This window comes from Medicago sativa, chromosome 5, assembly GCF_051527215.1.
Source record: "Medicago sativa cultivar Bolivia chromosome 5, Bolivia_mono, whole genome shotgun sequence".
Lineage (NCBI taxonomy): Eukaryota > Viridiplantae > Streptophyta > Magnoliopsida > Fabales > Fabaceae > Medicago > Medicago sativa.
In genome coordinates, this window is record NC_140753.1 from 26702203 (window position 1) to 26714827 (window position 12625).

Here is a 12625-nt window from a genome sequence, read left to right on the forward strand (position 1 = left end):
CACAATTAGTGTTATTTGAACATCTAAACAACTACATTGTACCTAAACCTACTCTAAACAACAATGCCAGCATAAACAATCCATTACAACATCAAATTTTATACTAATTTGCAATTTCTAAACCTAACCTAAACACTAACATTTTGCTATAATTATGAAAATACAACCCTAAATAACCTACATTGCATGTAAATAGGATTAAGATGACTTACTTGTGATTTGCTTGAAGAAATTAGGATGATTTTCGTGCAAATGAGGTTTGGGTGATTTTGGTATGGAATTGGACAACTTTTGAACCAGAAACTGTAACCAGAAAATGGAGATTTCTGCGTTCTTAAGATACAGAATGCAGCGGCAGTTAACAGCCGCTGGGTCTCAGCGGTAGTTAACTACCGGCGTGTTTCCCAGCGGTAGTTAACTACCGCCAGGGGCATTAAGGTCATTTCCATGTGTCAATTGGAAGTATTCTTTGTCAAAAAAGCAATTGTCTACACCAAAAGAACTAGAAACAGTTCTTATAGTCTGCCAACACTAACTATACTTTTTTTTTGACGCAAAAAAAAAAAAAAAAAGTATACTTAAAATTTATACTAATACATTATATCTTTAGTCCTAGAAAGGGATGTGCCTTCTTTCTACGACAATTATATTGAGATTTCACTTTCCGTTTTACGAGAGGATTTTATATGACTTTAGAGGGTTAATAGTATTTTATCCCTTGTAATATAAGTCATTTCCAGTTTTACCCCATGTAAAATAATTTCTTTGGATTTCGTCCTTGTAATTCGAAGATTTTTGGTTTTAGACCTTCATAAATTTTGACAGTACAAAATCGAAGATATGGTAGGGGGTAAACCGAAATTTGCTCAAATTAATAGTGGGTAACTCGAAATTTTCTCAAATTACAAGGAGGGTAAACCTAAATTTGCTCAAATTACAGGGGGTGAAATTTTCCATGAAGGTCCAAAATCAAAAAATCTTCAAATTTCAAGGATGAAATTCAAAATAAATATTTTACAGGAGAAAAACCAGAAATGACCTATATTATGGGGGGTAAAACACTATTAAGCCACTTTAGAGTTGTGAATGGTTATCCAAATTATGTGAACCAACTCAATTTATCGTTAAAGTTTGATAACCAAACTATTTTTTGGAAAAACAAGTTTGAAATTGTGAACCAAGTGTAAAACTAGTTCGGATCCGATTTAAATATTTTTTTTAATCGAATTACTAGTGAATATTATTTTATTGTTTTGAATTCGAGGGATTTTTTTTTAGCAATGGAGAAAATATTTTGAAATCACACTATTACACTAAATAAATGGATATCTTGTTGAAAAGGAAGGGATAGTTATAAGGAGAAGAAAATGGTAAAAAAAAAAAACAAAATAAAAGACTTATATAAATCATAAATATTATTTTTTGTAAAGTGGAGAGAAACTGGATGCATAAAAGAATGACACTTATGACTTGTGTTACTGCAATATTTGGTTAGGTGTTTTTTTTTTTTTTTTTAGGAAATAATGTGGAAATCTAGACCATTAAGATATAAAAACAATATACCATTGAATTTTATTTTTTTTTGTTAATTGAAAGAAAAAAAATCATCTAAGCCTTTGTTTGGAACGCAAGAAATAGGGAAGAGAGATTGAGGGACTAGAGAAGATGGAGAGAAATGTCAAACTCATCCTGTTTGGTGAGCAGAGAAAGAGGGACGAGAGATTAAAACTGGCATGGCCCACATGAATTTGTTTCTCGCCTACTTTGCGAAAAACAAGGAGAGAAAGAACTTTATTCATGCTTTTCCATTAATACCCTCTCCGCTCAACATTCAAGAGTTCCGGTATTATTATTTTCTTCTTGCATGAACTCTTACCTAAAAATAATGAGAAAAAATTATGATATTAATTATTTTTATTATTTTAATGAGATGTTTGATTTTAATTGGTTGGGTGTAAGAATGATCTCTTATGTAAGAGTTCATGTAAGAATTTTTTTTTTTTTGCCGTTGTGCTTTTTGTTTTGTTTCATGTACACTCAGTATAAATTTTATCAAGTACTATTTGCTAACTGCATATACCTATTCATTTGATTTTTTTTTTTTGGAATTTTTATTTCATATAATAATAGTTTATTAGTATATAACAAATACGTTAACAATTTAATCAATCAATAATTTGCTTATAACAAATTTTTTGACATATATCTCAAAAAGTTAAATTTGATAAAATATAATAGTTTAATAATAGTTTAATTGATAAAAAATAGTTTAAATAATGTAATTATATCAATTAGATTTTATAAAATTTATTTTTAAGGTTTTTTAAATGAGGGGTATTTTAGTACTTTTGAAAGTAATGAACATTTCTCTTTCTTCTATTTCTCTTCAATCTCTCTTCTATCAAACAATACATCAAATCTACCCTATTTCTCACATAATTCTCTCTTCTCATACTCTCTCTCTCTCACCATTTTCTCTCTTCACAACTTCTCTTCCAAACCAAACACACCCTAAGGGATGAGATCATAAAATTGAGAAAACATGAAAGAAAAAAAATTGAGACGATCAATTCAGTGCAGTCATTGGAACATGCATGCACACTAGAATGGGGGCTCTTTAATTTTGGATCCGCCAGTAGCTGCAATGTCGCTTTAATTTTCATTGTAATCGTAAATGTAAAAATGTCTTTTCCAAAATTGAGCGTGTAACCTAACGAATCTTATCTTATCTTATCTTATTTTAATAAACCTTGTTAAGATGTAACATAATTTTAACTTGTAAAAATGAAAGTTTATGGGTCAAGCTAAAACTCATCAAGAGAAGTACAATGATCATCACAAAGATGAAGTTTATAAGATATAATTTACAACTCCCAAACAAAATATATTTTAATAAACATTTGAGCTAGTTTTTGGGATGAGATCCAAACCTATTTAACATGGTATCAGAGCCGGATTAAGGATTAAAATATGGGAATTGGACTCAGGCCCACGCCTATGCGTGGGGCAGATGTTGAATGAAGTTGATTGTAGTTTGTTATTTGTTCCACATTGCTCACGCTCTCGAGTTGTCGAATGTATAAATATGTTTAAATATCCTCATTTTTTAAGCTAACTTTTGGGATGAAAACCAAGTCTATTTAACAAAAACAAAAAATGTAATTAATCGTTTTTAGCCATACTCTAATAAGTTGATATTTCAGTTAATCAATAATACGTTTGTCCTCAGGTATGAGACATTTTTAAAACAAATTTATCTATTTTTATATGTCTCTCGTCAAATTTTCAATTGCATCATTTTTTTTCTTTATCATAATACCCTTAATTATTTGTTCTCCTTTTGTTAGGTAAACTAAAAGTATGTACATGCCGCAAAATATTTTAAAAATCCCAACTAAATTGACACACCTAAAAAGTAGAAGGTAAAATTATGCTAGGAGTCCTTTACCTTAGTTATTTGTAACAATTCCTCCTTTATCTTCTTTTTTCCCGTTTAGGTCATTTATCTCTCATAAAAGCACATATAAATCATTTTTCTCATTTTTAATTAAAAAAAATACATATTTTTATTAAAAATAAAAAAAAAATCCAGAAATAAGATGAATTTGTTTATCATTTTCATCTTCTTCCATTGAATCTTCATCTTCATCATCTTCCTTGAATCAAAAAAAATATTCTACACGAATATATCTTCAAATATCATGAATCTATGTTATATTTATCTCAAATCTTCATCTAAACATAAAAATCAAAACCCCAAATTCTCAATAAATCCCTAACCATGAACCTATGAATCTATGTTATCATGAAAATCTTTGTAATCACCACACTTTGCTTTATACATTTAGCAACACAGTTGAATGCAAGGAACAAAGAAATCGAGAACCACCTAATTTTAGGATTTCACTTTTTCTAAACATTTCAATATTTTTTTTTGATAAAAAAAAACTCTCCGATCTTTGATCCAAAAATGTTTGAGATTTGATTATGTTTAGATATTGATTTTTCTTTTTTTTTTTGACAAAAAATATTGAAAATAAATGAAAAATGAGCAAAATTGAGAAATCAATGAATCTGATTCAACACCTGATTTTAATTTTAATAAATAATTAGTTAGAATTTGAAGAGAAAAAGGAGGATGAAGGAAACTCACCAACAAGGACTACGACACAACGGGGATATTTATCAAAAATCTTCTTCTAAACACAAAAATTCAAACCCCAAATTCTCAATAAATCTCCGATGTGTCGTAGTCCCTGTTGGTGAGTTTCCTTCTTCCTCCTTTCTCTCTCCAGATTCTAACTATTTATTTATTGCTAAAACTGAAATCAGGTGTTGAATCAGATTTATTGATTTCTCAATTTCGCTCATTTTTCATTTATAGGAACATCAATATTTTTTGTAAAAAAAAAAGGTGTCAATATCTAAACATAATCAAATCTTAAATAATTTTGGATCAAATATCGGAGAGTTTTTATCTAAAAAAATAATGAAATGTTTAGAAAAAGTGAAATTCTAGAATTAGGTGGTTCTCGATTTCTTTGTTCCTTGCATTCACATGTGTTGCTGAATGTAAAAGCAAAGTGCGATGATTAAAAAGATTTTCATGATAACATAGATATTTGGAGATATATTTGTGTAGATTTTTTTTTTATTCAAGGAAGATGACAAATATTCAAATGAAGAAGATGAAGATTCAAACGAAAAAGATGAAGATGATGAAGATGTTCATCTTATTTTTGGATTTTTTTTATTCTTAATAAAAATATATTTTAAAAAAATAAAATTATGTATTTTTTTAATAAAAAATGAGAAAAAGATTTATATGTGCTTTTATAAGAGATAAATGACCTAAACGGGAAAAAAAGGTAAAGAATCAATGTGCTATAAATGAATAAGATAAATGACTCCTTATGTAACTTTGCCAAAAAAGAATCATTAGCATCTCATAATTATATACTATGAAAAGGAATAAAAAAATACAGCTAAAAAATGAGGGGACCAAACCTTGGCAAATAAATGAAACAGAAAAGAAAAATGCAGGAAAAAAATAGGGAAAAAGAAGAGAAAAAAACTAAGAAAAACAATAGTTTACCAAGTTAAACTTATCTCTAAAGAATATTATCTCTTTTGTATCACCAACAAGTAAAGAATAAAATATGTTATGAAAAAAAAAAGTACCAATTATTAATAAATTTAATACTACAATTCACTTTGTTAATCTATGTAGTTTATTTAACGAAACCATATATTCAATGACAGAGATGGTATTAATTAGTCTTTTACATAACTCCAATCATGTCTATGTTTAGCTTTGCTATCCACAGTTGGTCCTAAGTTCGGGTAAAAGGAGTGGATGTGTTAAGTTTAAGCTGCAAATGTAAAACTTTGTCCAATCTCTATAGCAAATGTAAAACTTTGTCCAAATTCTATGACATGAATCGAAGGCGCAATAGTGCGAAGGTTAGGTCTTTGCGCAAAAGCAACACACCGTATAGCTCGAGTACAATTAAAATGAGCGAGGATTACTGCATTGTTGTTTGGATGTAGTGAAAAATAAGCATTGGTTCTCACATTTTCATGAACGATGGTAGGTAAAGAAGTTAGTTCATGAGAGTGTGATTCGTTTCAGGACTTGAAATATAGCCACTCTTACAAGAAATCCATGGAAATAGTGGACACTATGATTAAGAGGAGGATCAATTTTAAAGTGTCTACAAGAAACTGAATGGGTGGAAGAAAAGGCAAAAGAATTAGATAGTTCAAGTTTAAGATTTGGTACACGGGCATATTTAGATCGAGAAATGGAGTAGTGTTATTGTTGACAAGGAATTGAAGAAGCATATTGTGTATGTAAAGAAGATAGGAGATTAGATCCTCTACCTAAAATTTATAATGGAACAACCTTTAATGTTATTAGAGCTTACACACATCATGTTGGGTTAGCGGAACACCTTAAAGTAACATTTTGGGAGGAGTTAGAATGCTTATTTCATTATATACCACTATGAGAAAAGATTTTTCTATAAGGGGATCTAAATGGGCATGTATGAAATGTATCAAGAGGTTTTGAGGGCTTCGATGGGGGGTATGGTCTTGGGGTGGTTAACGCATAAGGTAATCACATCTTGGATTTCTCATCAACTTTTGATATTTCTAAAACGGATATGTGCTTCAAGAAAAGAGGGGAGCATCTTATCACATACAAGAATGGGTGTGACATGTTCCCAGATAAATTTCTTTCTTATTAGGAGATCAAACAAAGATTTTCTTGGACTTTATAGTCATGCCTGGAGGAAGTTTGACTACTCAACATAGAGTATTGGTTATGAATGTAAGAATCAAGAGGGGTGCAAAGAGAAGAAGCCATAGGAAAGCTCCACTGATTAAGTGGTGATGTTTTAAGGGTGAAAACAAAGGATTTTTCAACACAAGATCTTAGAGGGAAGGGATATATCGGTCAGGCACAAGGAAGCGCAAATGATATGGGGACAAGATGGAACATGATATTAGAAAAGTAACAAAAGAGACGTTGGGAGAATCAAGAGGTTTTGAACTTAGGAATGAGAAATCTTGGTGGTGGAAGGAAAGTGTTCATGGTAAGGTTAGAATTCAAATGGAATGTTTTAAAGATTGGTCTAAGTGTAAAAGACCAAGAAAGCTAAGAAAAAGACCAAGAATGCAGTAAGAGAAGCAAGAAATCAAGCTTTAGATAGGTTATACCAAACCTTAGGCACCAAGGAGGGAGAAAAAAAAATATAGACTTGCTAAAGAATGGAAAAGAAAGACAAGATTTGAATCAAGTGGAGTGTATTAAAGATGAAAAAGGTAGATTTTTTTTTTTTTTAAATAAAGAGCATCAGCTCATATCATTAAAAAAGAAAAGAAAGTACAATAAAGAAAAGGGGGATAAGACCAAAACCTTTTCAAAAGGTGGTAAACCTATAGTTGGGCATTCCCAACCTATTCCTAATGTACTCTCCCCTAACAAACTCAGGGATAACATCAAACCAAAAAATGTCAAAAGAGGACAAAGATAAACCAAAATTAGCAAGACTGTCAGCACAGGTATTTCCTTCTCTATAAATATGGGAAGCACAGAATCTCATATTGTAGGTAAGTTGCAAGCAGTTTTCCCATCTGTTTTTGAGTTCCCAAGGAACAACCAATTTAGAGTTAAAAGCCATTATGACAAGCTGAGAATCAGATTCAAGCCAAACATTGGAAAAACCCTTAGAAGCAGCAAGCTCAATAGCATTCATAGCAGCAGTCAGCTCCGCAAACAACGCATCAGCCGGACCAATAAATTGAGAGAAACCTCCCAAGCAAGCACCATCTGAATTCCGAAAAATCCCACCAACTGCAGCTCTTGAAGGATTCTTAATTGCAGCACCGTCCGTGTTAATTTTAATCCAAGAGGGCAAAGGAGGAGCCCAAATGATTTCTTTAATGGAGGGAGCTCTAGGAGGCCGAATATTCACCTTGCAAGATTTCATAATTGTAAATTCATAGATGTTTGCAGCAGCCGTTTTATAAGTCAAGTTACCAGCAAGGGAGACTTTGGAGATGATCATGTTTATTGCGCTGCGCCAATGGATCACTTTGTTTTGAAAACGAATTTGATTTCTCCTATACCAGATAATATTAACAACATTGAAAATGCAAGCTGTGACCACCACTTTACATTGTGGAGTCCAGTGAAGATCCAACAAAGCCCATATCTCACCCATTGAATTAAAATGCAAGGATTTATTAAGTAAGGTGGCTAACCAAGACCACAGTTTTAAAGCAAAAGGACAGTGAAAAAACAGGTGTGAGGTGTTTTCGGCATCAGATTGACAAGAGGAACACATTGAGGGCATGGAACTCCCTCTAAGCATCAAATTCTCATCAGTGGGCATCCTGTCATGCATGAGTCTCCAGATCAGGAGGGACAAGGAAGGAGGAATATCCGGACTCCAAGTAGATTTAGCCCAGCTAATATTTTGCCCTAGGCCATATTTAAAGAGGAAGGCATCTTTAAAAGTTAGAATACCAGTGGAGTTACCTTTCCAAGCTAAATTGTCATCTTTAGAAACACTAGGAAGTGTAACTTGCTGCACAAAGTGACTCAAAACAGGAAAAACATTCAGAACCGAAGGAGGAATATTCCAATGAGAATTAAGCATGAAATCGCTGACTTTGTCCGTAAGATTAGCATGAAGATGCTCAGGAATATTGAGAATAGAAGCTAAAGGCTCTTTATACCAAGTGTCTAACCAAAAATTAATACTTTCACCATTTCCAATAATCCAACAACAATTTTCCTCAATGTTTTTAAATTCAGCCTTCACACTGCTCCAAAGAGAAGAAAAAATATGATAAGAGATTATTTTGTTACCTCTGAGAACCTTGCTTCTTAAAAGATTGGCCCAATCTTCATTTGAGTTTTTGAGATCCCAGCAAAGTTTGAGGTTGGCCGCTTCATTTAAAGTTGTCAGAGACCTTATTCCAAGACCTCCCTCTGAGTACGGTTTACACATCTTATTCCAAGAAACTGTCACCATCTTTCTTTTGGAAACATCTCCGCTCCAAATGAAGTTCCTCACCCAGCATTCAATATCCTTCAATAGAGCTTGAGGCCAAGAGTATATAGAAATGGAGTGAATTAACATACCTTGAATAATGGATTTAACAAGAACCACCCTTCCAGCAATAGAGAGAAGTGAAGCTTTCCAAGAACTTAACTTTGATTTTATTTTGTCTGCAATCGGCTGAAGGTACGACTTCTTAGGTTTACCTTTAAAAATAGGAACTCCAAGGTAAAAGAACGGTAAAGAACCTTTATTGAATCCTATGAGATTAGTGATGTGGTTGATTCTAGAAACAGAGATAGAGCCATAGTAAACTGTTGATTTTGAAGGATTAATAACTTGACCTGAAGCGAGAGCATAGGCTTTAAAGAGCTCCATTAAAGCATTAATTGATGAAATTTTCCCCTTGCAAAATATCATGATGTCGTCCGCATATAAAGCATGAGAAGGGACCTGAATGTGTCTGGTACCTTTGATGAGATCTAGCTTGCCGAGGTCCACCAATTTTGAGATATTTCTACTTAGAACATCCTCTGCAATACAAAAGAGAAGAGGAGAGAGAGGGTCACCTTACCTCACTCCTCGTTTACACTTGAAAAAGCCATTCAACTTACCATTGACATTGATAGATAACATTGCAGAACAGAGAATTGTATTAATCCAGGAGCAAAATCTATTGTTAAAACCAAACGCATTCAAAACTTTGAGAAGAAACTGCCATTCAAGAGTGTCAAAAGCTTTGGAGATGTCTACTTTAAAAGCAAGATTACCGGCAAAAGCTTTTTTGTGGAGATGGTTGATTGCCTCTGAAGTAACACAAATGCAATCCCTAATGTTCCTGCCTTGAATAAATCCTCTCTGCTGGGTAGATATAATACTATTCATGAGAGGAGCCAGTCTATCGGCTAGAATCTTAGAAATTATCTTGAATTTGAAATTAGCAAGCGCTATGGGCCTATATTGACTAACCGAGATAGCATCTGGGACTTTAGGGATCAGCACAATAGTGTTGGAATTGAAGTTAGGGAGCAGCCAATCCTTTGAGAAGAACTCCAAAACTGCATTTATCACATCATTTTTCACAATAGGCCAATAGGTTTGATAAAAATTTGCCCCAAAACCATCGGGTCCCGGAGCACTATCTTTCTTCAGAGAACTCACAGCTTTGAAAATCTCATCTGGAGTAGGCAACATGGTAAGCATATGATTAGTATCTTCTGTAATAAGATTAGGAACAACTCCATCTATCAACTCTTCCACCTACAAATCCTGCACAACAAAGTTAGAAGAAAAAATATTTTGAAAATGATTTGTGATATGAGATGAAATTTGATCTGGCTCAGTCAACACGTTCTCTCCATCATTGATTGAGTTTATGAGTTTAGAAGTGTGTTTGATTTTTGCAAGGCGGTGAAAATATTTGGTGTTTCTATCTCCATTAGAGTACCAATTGGAACTAGATTTCTCTTTCCAGAATTCTTCTTCCTTTTCTAGAGCTTTTTCCAAATCTATCTGAGCATTTTTTTGATGATCCAACAATATCTCAGAAGCACCATTAATGTCAATATCTGATTGAATCAAAATAAGCTTCTGCTCAGCTTCCTTAACAAGAGTGTTAACATTACCAAAAACATTCTTATTCCAAAGTTTCAGTTTTTGTTTGAGGTTCTTGAGTTTTTGGTTAAGGATAAACATAGGACAGCCGACCACATTTTCATTCCAAGATTCTTGAATAATACTTTTGCAATCATCATGAAGGGTCCACATACTCAAGAATTTAAATTGGGAAGCAAAAGAGGTTTGGGAATTTTCAAAATCAAGCAGTAAAGGAAAGTGGTCGGATTTGAGTTTAGATAAAGTGGAAACATTGAGGGAAGTACACATATCTATCCAGGATTGATCACAGATAACCCTGTCTAAACGTCTTTCAGTAAGCCTACAGCCTCTACGACCATTGGACCAGGTATATTGGGCACCTCTAGTTGGTAAATGAAAATAATTGTTAGAATCAGACCAAGCAAAAAAATCATTCATTGGACCTCTCGCATGAAGAGAAGCCCCTCTATGTTCATGAGAACCAAGGATGGTATTGAAGTCGCCTATTGAGCACCAGGGAAGGTTGGTTTGGTTATGAAGGTCTTCAAGGGTTTGCCAAAGTTGTCTTCTATGGATGTAGTTTGTGGAAGCATAAATGGCCGACACACAAAAAGAGATGTTGTTATGAGTTAAAGAGAAGGATACCTGCTGATCAGAAATTGAAATAATAATAGGGTGTAAATTGTTAAGACAAAGGCACCAAAGGTTAGGATCTAAAGGGCCTCTATCATTGTGGGCAAAAAGTTTGAAGTTAAGTCTATGGAACCAGTTTCGGGGAAAATGTTCAAAAAGTAACCAAGGTTCAGATATAATAAGAAAATGAGGTTTATGAGTTATAATTAAGTTTTTGAGGGCTAACCTAGATGGGGAGTTAGCTAAACCCCGAACATTCCAATACAAACACTTCATCGGAAAGGTTTGTTTGGAACCTTGGATCGAGTAAGGTATGAAGAACTTGCCTTGGATGCTTGGCCTTTGTGAATTTTTCGCTGGGCTGATTTTGTGGTGACAAGCTTGAATCCTGAATCATCAATATGTGTCTGTAGTTCTTGTTGTATCTGTGCGTCAATATCTTTTTCCAGCTCTATATTAGCTAATAAATCCTCTTCCTGCTGCTTGACCAACTCTGCGTCCGCATCGGCTAGATTGGCCCATGATTGTTGTAAAAACTGCATATCAGTTTGTGACCTGACTGGAGAATCTTGAGCTTGGCTTGATCCTTGATCTTCATTTTCCACATTGATCAACTGAGTTGCGTCAACAAATTCTGATGTGTGTGAACTGACATCCGTTTCCTCCTCGCTGCAAATTTCCTGATTGTTATCAACAGTATGCGTGATTGAGTGATCAGGGGTTGCTTGCTTGCTTTCCATGTTGCCCTGCTTCTCTATTTCATTTATTCCCTGATTTACATCAGCAGGCATATCCTTTGTTTCAGCAGCCTTACTACCAACATGAGATTTCACTTTTACAACATCTAAATCAATAACCTCTTTAGCAGCCCACTGTGGGTTCTGTTTCTGAGCAATTAAAGGCTCCCTACCTTTTCTTTCTACATTGTTTCTTGTATTTCCATCCTTGTTATTTTGATGCGCCTCATTACTAGCATCCTTTGTGTTTCTTTTCCTGCAATTATGAATACTATGACCAACAATTTTGCAATAGTCACAAAATTCAGGCAGATTATCGTAAGCGAGTTCCACAAAAAAAGCGTAACCCTTTCTTTCCACTAAAACCTCATATTTCAGTTCCTTTGTAAGATCAATATCAACCAGGACCCTTGCAAAATGACCAAAGGTCCTCTCAATAGCAGGCTTGCTTGTCATAGCATCAACACAGATAGGAGTTCCAACACTACTTGCAATGGCAAACAAGATTTTTTTCCTCCAGTATTCCTGGGATAAACCGTAAATCTTCAACCAAACCTGAGCAGAGGTATTGGTTTGTAAATCAGCATTAAAATCTTTGGTCCAAGGGAAAAGTTTGAGCAAACCTGGGTTTAGCATCCAAGAGCCAACCGACCTGACTCTTCTTGCATCTTCAATGGAGGAGAATACAAATTCATAAAACCCTTTGCCAATGGAGGAAACCCCCCATGGACCAAGGTTTTTCCATAACGGTTTCAACTTATCTTTCAAGGCAACGCACGTTAAAGGAGAAGACCCTTTCGGCCATATAATACGAGCGTGAAGATTGTTTTTACATGAATCCAGACCCTTATCATACTCGTCATCAGGAATCAAAATCGAAAACTTGTCTCCCTTAAGTGTTGGTTTTGGAAGTTGGCTGGAAGGGATATCACAGATGTTGGTGGTTAAAGCTTGTGCGAAAGACAAATGCGATTTGGGTAGTGTTTTGGATGGGATTTTGGGGGCGATCTGCTCGGATTCATCATCAACAAGACATTTCCAAGAGGTTAAGACCGGTTTGATGGTTTTGATCAGTGATTGGGACAT

At 34.0% G+C, this 12625-nt stretch overlaps 1 protein-coding gene across 1 annotated transcript; it reads right to left on the bottom strand.

The window, feature by feature from the left end:
- Positions 1–6926: 6926 nt before the first annotated feature.
- On the bottom strand, positions 6927–12625 carry LOC146921405 (uncharacterized). Its single transcript, XM_085711300.1, has 4 exons — positions 11129–12625; positions 9924–10814; positions 9188–9833; positions 6927–9106 (listed from the first exon to the last, which is right to left on the bottom strand). The coding sequence occupies exons 1-4, from the start codon at positions 12623–12625 to the stop codon at positions 6927–6929; spliced, it is 5214 nt and encodes a 1737-aa protein (XP_085567426.1).

What these genes read in the sequence shown, in the direction of transcription:
- LOC146921405 (XM_085711300.1), bottom strand. Translation starts at nt 12,625, where the DNA reads ATGTCCCAATCACTGATCAAAACCATCAAACCGGTCTTAACCTCTTGG. An exon ending in ACAAAGGCCAAGCATCCAAG is followed by an intron (nt 10,815 to 11,128) that starts GCAAGTTCTTCA and finishes TCTGATCAGCAG; the next exon opens with GTATCCTTCTCTTTAACTCA. An exon ending in GTTATCTATCAATGTCAATG is followed by an intron (nt 9,107 to 9,187) that starts GTAAGTTGAATG and finishes TTTGTATTGCAG; the next exon opens with AGGATGTTCTAAGTAGAAAT.